The sequence below is a fragment of the Humulus lupulus genome, chromosome 5 (genome assembly GCF_963169125.1).
Source record: "Humulus lupulus chromosome 5, drHumLupu1.1, whole genome shotgun sequence".
NCBI lineage: Eukaryota > Viridiplantae > Streptophyta > Magnoliopsida > Rosales > Cannabaceae > Humulus > Humulus lupulus.
Window position 1 is genome coordinate 219,925,794 of NC_084797.1, and position 14,763 is coordinate 219,940,556.

At 34.9% G+C, this 14,763-nt stretch overlaps 1 protein-coding gene across 2 annotated transcripts; it reads right to left on the reverse strand.

Annotated features, from left to right (window-relative positions):
• Window positions 1–8,283: 8,283 nt before the first annotated feature.
• Window positions 8,284–11,254, reverse strand: LOC133778197 (thylakoid lumenal protein TL20.3, chloroplastic). 2 transcript variants are annotated; one of them, XM_062218063.1, is made up of 7 exons: window positions 11,044–11,254; window positions 10,732–10,939; window positions 10,600–10,629; window positions 10,326–10,432; window positions 10,055–10,089; window positions 9,759–9,887; window positions 8,284–8,778 (listed from the first exon to the last, which is right to left on the reverse strand). In XM_062218063.1, exons 1-7 carry the CDS (start codon window positions 11,180–11,182, stop codon window positions 8,587–8,589), a joined length of 840 nt encoding a protein of 279 aa, XP_062074047.1. In that variant the 5' UTR covers window positions 11,183–11,254; the 3' UTR covers window positions 8,284–8,586. The 2 variants fall into 2 exon arrangements, with proteins under 2 accessions (XP_062074047.1, XP_062074048.1); XM_062218064.1 differs by having other exon boundaries at window positions 10,732–10,943; window positions 11,044–11,231.
• Window positions 11,255–14,763: the final 3,509 nt, after the last annotated feature.

Below are 14,763 nucleotides of genomic sequence, written 5' to 3' on the forward strand. Positions count from 1 at the left end.
CACCTGAACATAAACATGATAATAGGGGATTTCTCCCTCATAAACATTCCTTATATAGGGAAGTACATCTCCCTCCTTACATTTTTGGGACGTAGGTCTCCCAAGCAGCACATCTACTTTAACGCTTTCAATAACTTGTTTGTGAACATTAAGCGTGCTTATGCATAAGAAATATAACATTCTTAAAAATAACTTATGCATAAAAACATGGCAAGATAACATATAAAGCATATAAATGCACATAAGACACATAAAAGACTTGTATTGTATCTGAGGATTCTACTTACCTTGCGTCTTGATAAAACAACCGAAATTGTTAGCTTCTTGATAAAAACACAAACTATTAACTTACATAAAATCTACATGATGTAATTTTCGTTTATAATTGTTGTTATTCTATTTTTCTTATTTTATTGTTTATTTTATGTCCAGACGTATGGTCATACTATAATTGTCCATGGCAAGATCCCGGTCTAAAAGTCGTGGTCATGGTTATGGTCATGGTCATGGTCATACGGAAATGTCCAGGTCATAGTATCAGTCCATAATAATAGGGAATAAGGTCATATAATAAAAGTTCATAATAGTCCAAAGTGTGACCATAGCCTATATAAGTTTAGTATTATAAAGATACATAAAAAAAATAGTTTATATTCCAATTTTGGCATTGTAAGTTACGACGTCATGGTAAAATAATCTATATATAAATTTTGGCATTTTAACGGCATGGTAACATAATCTATATATATAAATTTTGGCATTATAACGACATAGTAAAATAATCTATATATAAATTTTGGCATTATAACGGCATAGTAAAATAATCTATATATAAATATTGGCATTATAACGGCATAGTAAAATAATCTATATATAAATTTTGGCATTATAACGACATAGTAAAATAATCTATATATAAATTTTGGCATTATAACGACATAGTAAAATAATATATATATATATATAAATTTTGGCATTATAACAGCATAGTAAAATAATATGTATATATATAATAACTAAATAACTTAAATGAAAGGCTCGGGAAAGAGCTTACCTAAAAGGTTTTCGTAGGCTTAGCATTACGAACAGAACTTCGCCTAGATCTTCAAGGTTTAGAACTTTAGAAGGGTGTTAAGAAGATTTTTGGGTAGAGTGAGAGAAAGAAAATGAGGTTTTGTGATTCAAAATGAGTTTTGGAAGGGCTATTTATAGGAAAAACTTGGGATACTATGCTAATAAAATATTTAAAATATCAAGCATAGTGGAATAATAAAACATTTAAAATATTAAGCATGGTGGTTTGCTAAAGTCATCATTGTATCACTACTGCATCATCACGTGGGAACCATGGGGTGGACCCCACTGTGGGACCCATGTGGACCCTACTGTGGGACCCACTATGAATAGTACCCGGTGAATAGTAACCAAAAAATTAAAACTTCTCAATCTTCTTATATTACTTAGTCCAACATTTTTTACTCACAAATTTTTCTGAAAAAGTTTCTCTAACATCCATAAATTAATTATTATCATGTGTTAGTTACTTCAACAACTTAGAATTGTTAAAATTCCATAATAGAATATAACTATATCCCCAACGGTCAGGTTATTGTTTCCAACGGTCGGATCATTATTCACCAACGGTCATAACGGCTAGTTTTTGTCCTATAAATACTTGTTCCTTCAACCATTTACTTGCATAACTTCTTCATCTCCTAACCTTCTAGATAAAATTCATCATCAAATCATGAATTTCTCTTTATTGTTCATAACTTTAGTAATTTTTTGCTTGTATTTAGCATCATTCTATGGGTATTATACTAATGAAATGCCCATGAATATTATAGTTGTGTATTCATTAGTTATTCTTCCACTTTACTTAATAGCTCTAGCATTCAATTAACATTGTAATGCACTCAAAAGTATGAATAAAAACATCTTCTCTTATTTTTCATAATTGTTATAATGCATTTGTAGAAAGAAGTGGGAGTTACACTCCTGTTGCCCACCAGGATCCAAGCCACCATCTTGTTGGAAATCTGGTTCTCTACCACTAAAGGATCGTGGTAGGGAAAATTCACTCTCTGAGCATCGTCCTCGGAAAATGTGATGACTTGGTTAGTCATCTTGGGCATTTGTGCTAGAAGCTGAGTTAATGATATTACCTCATCATCGTGATTCAGGGCTCGCGCATATCTATTCTATGAACCCCGAGAGGTTCCCCCTAAGTGGGGTCCTCCAGAGATAGTCCCCACTCTCCCAGTCAATGGGAAAGACCCATGGACTACTTGCTGCTGTTGAGTTGTCTGTTGCGGAGGCACTCCTGTAGCCAGAGACTAAATCAGGAGTGCTCCACCTCAAGCGTACTGGTGTAAATTACCTAACTTGATGAGATTCTCAATCTCATCCTTGAGTTTTTGGCACTCTTTGGTGTAGTGCCCTACATCATTATGGAACCAACAAAATTTGTTAAGATTTGTTATCTCCCTGTCCCTCCGGATGGGTTGTGGTTTCTGGTAGTGGAAATGCTACTTCGTGGCCAAGAAGATGTTCTCCCGAGAGTCCACTGGGCATGTGTACTCGGAGTACTATGAGACATACTTCTCATCGGGGGTTGCTCCTTGTCCTGCCGGAGCTGCCCAGTTCCCTTGGGTTTCCTGCCCTTGCCTTTGCCCCAGCACCTATTTTTGCTGGGGGGTCCTGCTAGGTGCTATTGATTGGGCTAGAGTTGTAGCTCCAGCACTAAATGCAAGCTGAAAGGCACTGTATCCAGTGGGTGCGTCTCCATATCTCGTCAGAGCGACATTGAAACAAGCAGGAGGCACCGTGCTAAAGCCAGCTAACTGGATAGTTGGGTTGAACTGCGGGGCACTCACTACACTCTGTTGGACAGGAGTGTAACGTGAGTAATGGGTCCTCGGATCCACAGGGTTCGGAGTCAAAGAAGCTAGAAAAATGACGGGTCTGCCAAACACTCCAATCTGTGCATCCTCCCAATTGATGTATTCTTGTACTCGACAAATGAAGTCGTCGAGTCTGTGGCATCCTCTCCCGCTGGATGTCATCCCATAGAAGGGACCTTGCGCAGATGTCTGCCTACAAGGCCATCAGCTGCTGGCCGTCATCGACCCATTTGGTTTTAGCGGCTTCCTTCTTGAAGCGCTGGATGCATCCCTTGACGGTCTTGAGAGGTCCTTGCTTTATGTTGTCCAAGGCGTTGACCTAAAGGCTCACCTTCCAAGCAGCTATAAATTGTCTTTGGAATGAGAACGATAGATGGTGCCAAGAATGAATAAACCCCAATTTGTACTTCTTGAACCACTCATCCATTGCTCCCGTCAAGGTTAATGGGAACATGTGGCACTTTGCGTCCTCGGAGACATGATGCACCGACATCAATCCGTTCAACTTCAACAGATGGTCAGTGGGATCTGTTCTACCATCATAATACACGATGGCTGGCTTCTTGAAGCCTCGTGGCAACGAGGCTTCCACAATGTGGGGAGCACATGACTCCCCATCCTCATCTTCTGAGTCGGAGTCATGGTCTTCCCTTCTGGCCATCCTAAGCATAATCCTTTTCAAGCTCTCCAATTTCGTGCAGAGTGGGTCGCTGTTTTGATTGGCACTCTATGTCGGGTGTTCTCTCTTCCAGGTATCAAGATTGTCCTGGAGATCTGGCTGATCTCTCCTTTTGAGGTTGCCCCCAGGATCTGTTATACCTCTACGTGCATTTAAGTCGTCTCGTAGGTCCGGTTGACCTAGGTGGTGTCCATTGTCCTCAGGATATCCTACTTCAGTCTCCCCATCGAACTCGATGTTTTCTTTATTAACCGAGATGCTGAGGCCTTGCTCTCAATTTACGAAGATGTTCCTCTAGTTGGCCCCTTGGCCAGGGTTTCTGTAGGGTCGACGAGGTGTTGGGGGGACACTACTTCCAGGCCTAGCAAGGTCCATCTCGGGGCGCCTAGGTAGAACGCCCCGGGCTTCACGGGTGTTGGCAGCCTAGAGATGTCCTCGGGCAGCTTGCCATTTATCCTTGTTTGCTAGCCTCGGGGCCTTGTTGTGTTCGAGGGCTTGACAAGCCTGTTGGGATTAGTGTCATTTAAAGCATATCTTTTTAACAATGTTTTATGAAAAAATATAATTGAAATGAATTTTTGCATATATTGTTTGTTTATTATTATTATTAGAATAATATTATATGAATATCATAAAATTCTCAAATTCATTGTTGTGACTACAATCTTGTATTGGTACGAGAGGATTAAGATTGTAGGGACTGAATTTAAATAGTTTGTAGTAAAACAAAGATTTATGGAATCTTTGGATCAAATATTGTTAGTACGGTTCACTAGTATTATGTATACATGTAATCTAGGTCTGGATTACTGATGTAGTTGGACATCTTAGTGGAGGTACTTGGTTATACATGAACATGACCTGATATGTTGTTAATACTTAATAATACAATTTACCTTATAAGTACTAATTAAACATATCAATAAGATGATCATATACAAATTGATCTTAATCCTAAAGTTATTATGAACTCTTGTTTATGTCATATGAGTTCATTGATTCACTCGTTATGGTTTGTCAGAATGATCAGGCTGAAAACTTTTGTTTTGGGAACTCATTGATGTAAATGGCTGGGGACATAATATATAGATATGGAATCTATACCTTTCTGAGAGGGATTGAATAATGGATGGCTTTGGAATTAAGGGTTGGCTTTTGGCACTGAAAGGTTATTGAGCTCAAATTCATAAATCAATTGATGAATTAACCTTCACTAGTAAAGTTAATGGTACTTAAGGAAACAAGAAATAATTAAAGAGGTTAAACGCTAATTAATTCCTACTGTAATTATGAATCATTAATAGAGGATTGAATTGTATGTAGTAATTAAATGGGTGGACACTTTTTATATATTTAAAAGTAGTTAATAAAAAAATGTCTATAATTACAAGGGTGCAATCTCATATTTTTAGTGGAATAATATTGAGATTAATAAATTAAGGTTATTATATTAAAGAGTTTTAATTAATAATTTAAATTTATTGGAGCTTGAAATTATAGGTCCGTAGGTCCCCGATATGGTTCTATCAACACTATTCAAGGTAAAAGTTGAAATTGGGAAAAATCAGGAAAAGCTCATATTTGGAAGAAATTTGTTCTTCAGGGTCAAATATGAAATTGAGACAAATTAATTAATTATTTTTTAAAATAAAATGGTATTTTCAAAAATGACATTTAAATAATTAAAACAATTCATTTTGAATTAATTAGTTTTATAATTTAAATATTGTGAAAAAATATATTTACGATAATTCAAATTTGTTTTGAATTTGAATTAATCATTATTCTTTAATTAATCTGATAAGATAAGTTATCAAGTTTAGATATTTTTTAATAAATACATTTAAAAGAAAATTGGTTGTAAACATCCCTAAAAATAGGGATGCTACACGTCAACCTTGCCGTGTACAACATGTAAGAGATCAATATTGGATCTTGATATTTTTCTTATATTTATTTATTTAATAATAGATTTATAGTTTGAATTTTGAATTTTATAAATCTATCATAAATATAGTTTTACAAAATAAGTGAAATACAGAAGACTTTTGAAAACGTATAATTTTTCTCTATCCCTGAAAATGGTCTCAAACCTAACATTCCAAGTTCTCATGTGATGAGAATATCTTGTGAATAAAAAAAATTTCCCTAACATTACTCTACGTGCCCACACACGTCTTGAAATGTAAAGATACATCTTGGAAGATCTTGGTCTGAGTATTTCAAAGAATGCTTTGGATTGGATGTTCGTTGGAGATACAAAAAGATAATGAGGATTCTTTATAGTTCTTGAACTAGTAAATCATTGTCTTTTATTTCTCTATGATTAATGTATTGCGTATTAATGGATCCGATTATTTAAAGTTTGTTTAAATAATTTTTTTTGAAATCTCTGGGCCCAACACCCCGTGCTTTCCACTGTGCACATGGCAAACCAATTACCAACAAAGCCTTCTTTTGTCCTAGAGCAGGGTTGTCATCGAGTTTGCCCTTGCCACGATCTTGTGGCACATGTGGGGCTCCAGCTCTAGCTAGGTGCGCAAGCAGCACGCCAGCTAGCGGATCTTGCGCCACATTAGCGAGGTGCCCGGGAGGCACACCTGCAGTGTTAACAGGTGGCGCTCCAGCTGGGTGCACGGGTGGCACAACAACTGGCTGCCTAGACGTTGCTTCTCCATGCGGGTCCACTCGCAGCCATTGGACCGCTAGAGTGGCCCTCATGGCGTTAACCATCTCCTGTAGGGCGACAATGTTTCCCTCCTGGGCATCAATTTTTCGCTATTGGGTAGCCACCTGGTCGCGAAGCACTACCACCTATGGTAGGTCATCCACGTCCATAATCTGAGGATAATCCTCCACATAGTATTCGTCATCGCCACTGCTGGCGGGTCCTCCTCGTAATCGACATTTTTATTGCAATCCTCCTGGACCATCTCCGGTTAGTCTTGTGGAGGTGGACGACTGGTTTCTCCTCCTTCAGTCCCGTCGGGAGGAGCTACATCGTCTTGTGCATTTCGTCTAGTGGTTACCATGGTCTTCTTCTTCAAGCTTTCAATGAAAACACCAAAATGTTGACTGTCTTTTTCGCTGTCAACTTAATCCAAGAACTTGACAGAAAATAGAAATCATAACATAGAGGTTTTACGTGGTTCGAGCTATAACGAAGCTCTAGTCCACGAGTCTTTGGTATTAGTGAGTTTGAAGCATATTTTAGCAAGCTTCAATGGAGTCTCAGGCACCGTATACATTGCTCTGAGTTTACAATGCTTAACTAGCCAAAGTTCTAAACCTTTTTCAAGGAGATACCCCAGCCCTATTTATAGGGGCTTGGGTCATTAATGTATTTAATTGACAATTAATACAACACTCCCCAATTATTTTGGGAAGTAAATGTGAATTAATTACATTGGGATGCACTAATAAAAACCACGGGCCCAGGCGGATTGCACAACACCCATTTGAAGAAAGTTGCCCACCAACCTTTAGGGGACAGGTATCTAATAGTGCCAGAATACGGCTGCACGTTTTCCCATGTCAGGTGGCGTTGTGGAAAATGCCGGTTGTCGAGTATATGAACTCGACACCACTACTCGAGACTCACCAAGAGATGTCAGACAATCTTCTGGTGGGCCACAGCTACAGTGATTGACACCTAGCAGTCACTCTAGGTCCCGAGGACAAAATCCTAGACCTGGAGGATTGGTGAATGAAGAAAGCGAGAGGACCACCTGAATAGTCCTTGGGGTGTGGCCTTGGAGACATCCACACCTTGGAAACAGACCATGGGACGTGGCCTTGCTTAGAGATATCCGCGACTCGAAGACGGACCTCCTTGAAAATTCCTCCAAAAATGAAAAAACTTTTGATTTAAGAAGAAAAAAAGGCAAGACTTTAGAGTACTTGTTAGTTTGGCGTGTCCTTGAACTTGTTCACCCATCAATTCATATCAATATATGCATGAGTCTACAAAAGAGAAAGTTGACTACGTCTATACAAAGTAGTAACATATATATAATTATATATAAGGCAAGCATTTACAATCAAAGTTCAGAACTAACAACAATAAATCACAGGGAAAAAAATCACTGCAAGGATTGGATCACTTATTATTGGGTGCAGAAATCAATGATTGAATGAGTTGCTAGCATTAAGGGGAGAGAGTATTCTTTCCTTAACATGCTCATGTGTTATACCATTGATAAGAATAATTTTCTTCAATACGGCAAATAAGCTGCAGCTTCGTGCTTTAATAAAACACAAAACTAATTTAAATTTTTATTTCAGAGAATGCTATCTGAACTTTTTAGGTTACAAAATCTTGTATATGAGATGGTAAACTTATGGATTCATACTTGCATGCCACATGTGAAATTGAATAGAATTAGAAGGGTCCTCATCTCAGCATTTTCCTGAGTCTAAGAACCATTAAAGGTGATCATGGAGTTCTTATAGTTAAGCCAACTCATGGTTTGGATTACGTCCTTGTCCAAATTGCATTCATTCCTTTTCAAACTCTATCTTCATACTCTGCTACATTAATAAAATATTTAACTAACCACCATTCTCAGAAGTGAGTTCAAATCAGATCAGACCATCTCAAACGCTTCTATGGCCAGATTAACAGCAGTACATACTTTTCTACCACCTCATATCATAATATATTATAAGAATGGAGCTTAAAAGCATAAGAAACAGAGAATCTGAAAATAAAAGTTTCACTTGATAGCAGAATAGAATGAGATGAGACTATTACATATAATTATTAGAACAATTTTTTGTTAGAATCAAGGGAAAAAACATGGAATACCAACCATAGAAAAGATTTGGGCACTTTACATTTTGTTTCCAGTTCATTAAGTAAATAAATACCAACATATATCAACAACTAAAGACTCTAGTTTTTGAAGTGTTTACAGTAAAAATTTTCTTCAAGTTCAAATGGTAAAGGTATAAGGAATGCATTTTAGTTCACAGTCTTTTTTTATTAGAATCATACACTTGGAACTATTTTGCATCACAAAGACCAGAAGTTTCGTCACAGAAACCATCACGATCAAGCATTTTCTTAGGTGGAGCACTTAATAGAGGAGAAGAGGGACTACCATAAGCATTTCGTCTACTGTTCCCACAGCCTAAGCTGACTCTGGTGCTTACACCAGTAGTGGGGTTTGTGCCACTTGCATACTTGCAGAGAGCCTTGTTATACAAACACAAGGATTAGAAGGAATTTTCACATGTTAATAAGGAATCATTGAAGCATCTAACAAAACTACTAACTGTAAGCAAAATGAACATATCAAGATTATTAAAATAGAATTAATTAGGAAAATCCAACAATTTGGAGTAGCTTTCCCAACCAGTGACATTTGAGTCAATTAAGTTGCTCTTTATTTGGTTGTGTAGTTTATGAGCCACATATTGTTACTAGCTATATAGTATTTGTTGTGTTTTTCTACAGCCCAAAACTCAAATATTTTCCTGCACAAGTTCAAGAACAGAACACGAAGTACAAAACAATAAACTAAAAAAAATAGAAATGATAAAACAATAAAAGAAATTGACACCAAAGATTATACTGGTCCGGCTAATAGCCTACATCCAATTTGAGTATCACCATGAGAAATTCACTAAGAAGAAACAGCAATACACCTTTTTTACAGTTGAAGATCAACAATGGGTTCTTGGTACCAAGCACTCTCCCAAACTCAAAAAATAGTACCCGGAGAACCCCTTTTACAGCCACACTCAAAGGCTCTCAAAAACTCTCAATGATCTTCTTTCACAAAAGTATAAATGTGCTAATCTTACTTAAGGCAATGGACTAAGTTCGTCTATATAGATAACCAGCTTACTAAAAGAAGTGTAAGTTTAACTGAATTAACTATAATTCTTCCAAAAGAGAAAAGGATTCTTGAAATGTAAACTTGCCAGCTGGATCAGTTTTGAAGAATTAACCTCCACAGTATTAAAACTAACAGCACCTCAAGCTTCTATGTAAGAAAGTCCATACTTTTCTTTAAAACATGATTTTCTGACTAGGAATAGGTCATTCATGCTTAATGAAAAAGACAATTTATTCTCATTGTAATTAGCATCAGAAGCAGTGCTTGAATATTATTCCAAAACGGGAGAACAAAAAGAATACAAGAAATCACAATAGGCTACTTAGCAGATACCTGTTTCTGGGGAAGGTCCAAAACAGCATCACTGAAGTCAGCACCTTCAATAAGTGCACCTCCAAGATCACTGCGGGTGAGAACTGATCTCGCCAGAACTGCGTTTTTCAGATTGGCTTCATTAAGAACCTGGGATTGCAGCCAACAGTGAAAGGTTATAAACCAATCATCATCATTGTCTATTAACTTCAGGGCATAAGTACATGAAGAGTATCAGATTTCTCAAAATATGTAGAATAATAATACAATAATATTGATATTCAAAGAATGTTGAGAGGGGGCTTTTAAGGCTTTACCATACGATCCATCAGAGTATCACTTAAATCTGCACCTGTTCGATCAGTATCAAAATGAATTTTTGAATGTTAGAACATTGTTGTCCTAGAATAAAAACATCATATTTGTTCAAAAGTGACATATTTATATATTTATATATATATGATATATTAACATGTAGTACTAATGATATATGACCTAATACTACCAAGGGAAATGTGACTGAAATGATAGGCAAACACATAGTATAGTTTGGTAATGGAGTGCAATTGTTCAGTACTCGAGTTTTACCTGAAAAATTTGCCTTGTAAGCAACAGCTTTCTCAAGGTAAGCACCATTGAATGTAGAACCACTAAAATCAGATTCCCTCATATCAGCAGATGTGAAATTGGCTCTTCTGTATCAGTAAACATGTAATGTTAGATTACTTTGATAACTAATAGTATGAAGATTTCATTTAAATGCATAAAAGGTCAAATTTTTCAATATCAATGGCACTCTTGTGAGTAGGGTTACATGTTTCAAAGGAAGCAGAACAATAAAAACAAAAGACCAATAACTGACCTGAAATTTTCATTTACATGTACAGCCTTCCTGTGAAAAAAGAAAAAAAAAATCAACACAAGTTCTTATTAGAAGAACCAAAAACCAAAGTTGTTAAGTAGCACAGAGTTGTGATTAAGCCAATTAAATTACTTAAGATCAGCAGAGCCGAATTGGGCAGCTGAGCCTATTCCAAATTCACCACGCGTGGCTGCTTCAAACTTGTTGAGATCAGCAGTTGCAGGCATGCCATTGCTGAAGCTAAAAACCGCAGCAGCAGCCAGTGTTGCAGACACCAACTTTTTCCATGTCTTGGGCTCTTCTTCTTTAATAATGATCTTGGATTGGTTCCTGGGACAATCTTCCTTTTTCATGGAAAATTCAATAATGTGGTGGAGAAGGAATATCCCATGTAAAGGAAAAGAAAATGGTTAAAATCACGGAAGAAGACGCAGAAGAACATACCTTGAAAACAATCTTTCTTGGGCTGCTGAGCATGAGATACTATGGAGAAGGGCTTTAAAGAATTGAAATTGGTTGAATATGAAGAAGAAGAGAGAGTCAAGGACTTAGTGGACAGTGGAGAAATTGAAGCGAGTGCCATTAGAGAATAGAGAGAGAAAGAGATGTGAATAGCTGAGGACGTGGAGAAAGGTTCGGGACAGGGAATGGATCAGATTACTACTGACTACCGATAACAACTGTTTTTTTTTCTTTGTTCGCACGTGCGGTCTTCCTATGGATCAGATTATAGCCATGGTTGTTGTTAGAGAATAGTATTAAAAAAGTAATCTTACGTGTACTTAAAATATATTAAAATATACACTCAAATATTACATGATATGTCGGTTTAGTCTAAATAATCACATTTATTAAAATTAGGACCTACCCATCATATGTAATATTTTGGTATATATTTTTAGTGCACGTATTATTACTCATTAAATAATCATTATTGTGATTATAACCATGATTATATTGGCATGATGTGCATATTAAGTTTGTTGTTACAGTGAACTCAAAACTTGAAAGTTGTGAAGAAATTATGGCAGCAATCAATGATTTCAACATTTTTTGGACCGGTCTACCAAATCGTCCTGAGATCCAAAATAATATAGAAATTGTACAACTGAAAGTAAGTAATTATAACTTTAATTATTTTGAAAATTTATACTTGAATTTTACTAATATTTTTTATATTAATTGCTTGACATTTTTATTTAAATATTAGTGTCAACATCAACCAGATAATGTGGCATGTAGATATTATGTGACGAGCGTATTGAAGGATTACATTGAACATTCATGACCTGAACGTTACTTGAAGAAATAGATATGTATATAAATTTATAAAAACATATAATTTATTTATTATTAAAGTATGTATAATCAAATAATAATAATTAACTAATATATTTTACTGTGTATTTTTGTAGCTAAACACTACGCCACATACACTAGCACAGATTGATAAAATGCAACAACATTGGGCGACCGATATGCTACTGATAGTTCAAAGTCATCGTCACAATTATTAGATTTTTGTTGTTAACTTTTTCTTTCTTATTATGTCTAGATAGCTAGTGCAATGTTTGTTAATTTTGTATGTGTAACAACAAATATTACATTTGTGTATATTTAGCTAGCTAAAACATATTATATACACATTTCGATTTTTTTAATAAAAATTCACAACTTAAACTTGCATATAATTTATATTTTTCAATTAATATATTTAATTATATAATAAATCAATTTAATTCTATTAATTGATATATTAAAAAATAATTATTTAATTATTATTTTTTTAAAATACAAAAATCAATGATGACTTGCGTAAGGAGATGTTGAATGTCTACAAAATCTACCCATAAGAGACGTTGTAGGTACCCTACGATGACTCCCATAGGGAGACTTTGTAGACATTCAACATCTACCAAGGGGAGACGCTGAATGTCTACAAAGTCTTCCCATGAGAGTCATCATAGAAGTCATCATAGGGTGTCTTATGATGGTTCCTCCAACAATGTCTCTCAAAGGAAGAGACAATAAATGTCTACAATGTCTCCCTCATATAGTCATTAAACTCATATTTTGTTGTAGTGGGTTGCATTTAAGTCAGTAAGTAGTTTTTTTTTTGCGGCAAAAATAAGTAAGTAGTCTAAAAAGTTACACTTAATTCACTAATTTTTTTTTTTTGCGGCAAAAACCAATAAATAGTCTAACATATTGCACTTAAATTAGGGGTACTCATCCAATCCAATATGTACTATTTTGTTCATAATTTATCTAATCTACACTAAGTGTGGATTTCATATTTTAGATCCAATTAAATACGCATAACAACTCAAATCCAATCGAATCCAATCTGCAATAATGCGGATTAGAACAGTTGTTTTAGTGCTGATTTTTTTAATATTAAATTATTTAATAATTTTTACTAGAATACATTTTTTTTCATAACAAATAAATCACGGAAGTATTAAAAAAATATTCTTTTTAAATTTAAATATCATATAAGAAATGAACAAGCTCTAATTGCACATAACATCAAACTCCATAAAACATAAATCTCAAACAACAAAATAAATAAATATATATATATATATATAAAGCAAGCACATAACTTCTCAACAACACAATTATTTAAAATAAAATATATTAATTTTTTAAACTATTAATATTTTTATATATATTTATAATTTTTTAAATATATATATGAGTGGATTGGATTGAATCAGTTATTTTTACAAGTAAAAGTCTCTCCAATCAACATAAGTGCAGATTTCAAATTTCCAATCAAATCTAATCCACACAAGTGTGGGTATTCTCACTTAGCGGATTAGATTAGATTTAATCGTGCAAATTGGTTTGGATTTGGATATTTTGTGAACACCCTTAACTTGAATCACTAAGTAATATTTTGGTTGCAAAAACTACATTTTACTCAAATTTTGTCTCATTTTTAATTAATTAATAAAAACCTAAAACTAGATATTTCTAATATTGAAAAATGATTTGAAATATGTTTTAAAAATAAAAAAATATTTTATAAGTTTTAACATGAAAAAATTATTTAATTTAAGTTGTATGATTTTCTAATACTTAGTTTAAGTAAAATTAAATAACTTTTCATGTTAAATTTTTTAATTATTTTTTATTTTTAAATAGATTTAAAATAAAATTTCGAAGTTAGAAATGTATTTTTTTAGATTTTTATTAATTAATTAAAATTAAGACAAATTTTGTATAAAATATGACTTTTGCAATAAAAAAACTACTTAGTGACTTAAGTGCAACATTTCAGATTACTTATTTACTTTTGCTGCACAAAAAAAAAAAAAAAAACTACTTAGTGACTTAAGTGCAAACTTTTAGATTACTTATTGATTTTTGCCCAAAAAAAAACTTAGTGATTTATGTAAAACTTTTTAGACAACTTACTAATTTTCTCTACAAAGTTCCCTTTGTATATATGATGAATTATAGATCCAATGATAAATATATTCACTACTTCTTAAACTCTTCCTTGAAGCAACTCTCTCTATTCCCAAAGGGAATTATCTTTATTCTTATTTCCTAAAAGAAACTGGATCTAGGGTTTCATCACTTGGCTGGAGAATTGCCAACACATCCTCGTGCGTTGGTGGTGCTCCAGTCGTGAACCTTTGCAAGTGGTTTCTCCAAGTGATTGGCTCTTAGATCTGTGAAGTTGGGGTTTTTTGGGGCTCTACTTCTCCTCGTTCTTGGGTGACAACCCTTACCTCTGGGGACGGCAGTCTCACTTCTAGGGGTTGACGGTGGTTGCTTAGTGGAGGTGGGGTTGTACTTCGTTGCTTTGTTTTGTGATTTTTTCCAATGTCCTTAAGATGATGTCGCATTATCTCCTTTGGGCATCAAGGATGGGTTGTAGGCTTTGGCCAGGATTTGTGATGAGTGCGTGGGGTACCGTCAGCAACTGGGGTGATTGCTTGTGTATGGCTTAGTTTTTAATTACTGTTGGTGTCGGTTTTAGGTTTATTTAATGTTTTAATTTTCCTGTTTGTTTAGCTTTTTCTTGAGTTTGTTGATGCAATATGGGTATTCTATCACCTTGTTCTTCAAAGACCTTGGCTTGTGTCATTTTGTTAGATATTTTCTCTTACTCAGGTTGCACTTGGTGAGTGTTGTCAATTCAGTTTAAAG

Bases quoted from the DNA above. Each gene is read 5' to 3' on its own strand.
- LOC133778197 (XM_062218063.1), bottom strand. From the start codon at position 11,182: ATGGCACTCGCTTCAATTTCTCCACTGTCCACTAAGTCCTTGACTCTC. The intron at 10,630-10,731 runs GTAATTTAATTG...CTTTTTTCACAG, and splicing joins TTCGGCTCTGCTGATCTTAA to GAAGGCTGTACATGTAAATG. The intron at 9,888-10,054 runs GTAAAGCCTTAA...CTGCAATCCCAG, and splicing joins ATACTCTGATGGATCGTATG to GTTCTTAATGAAGCCAATCT.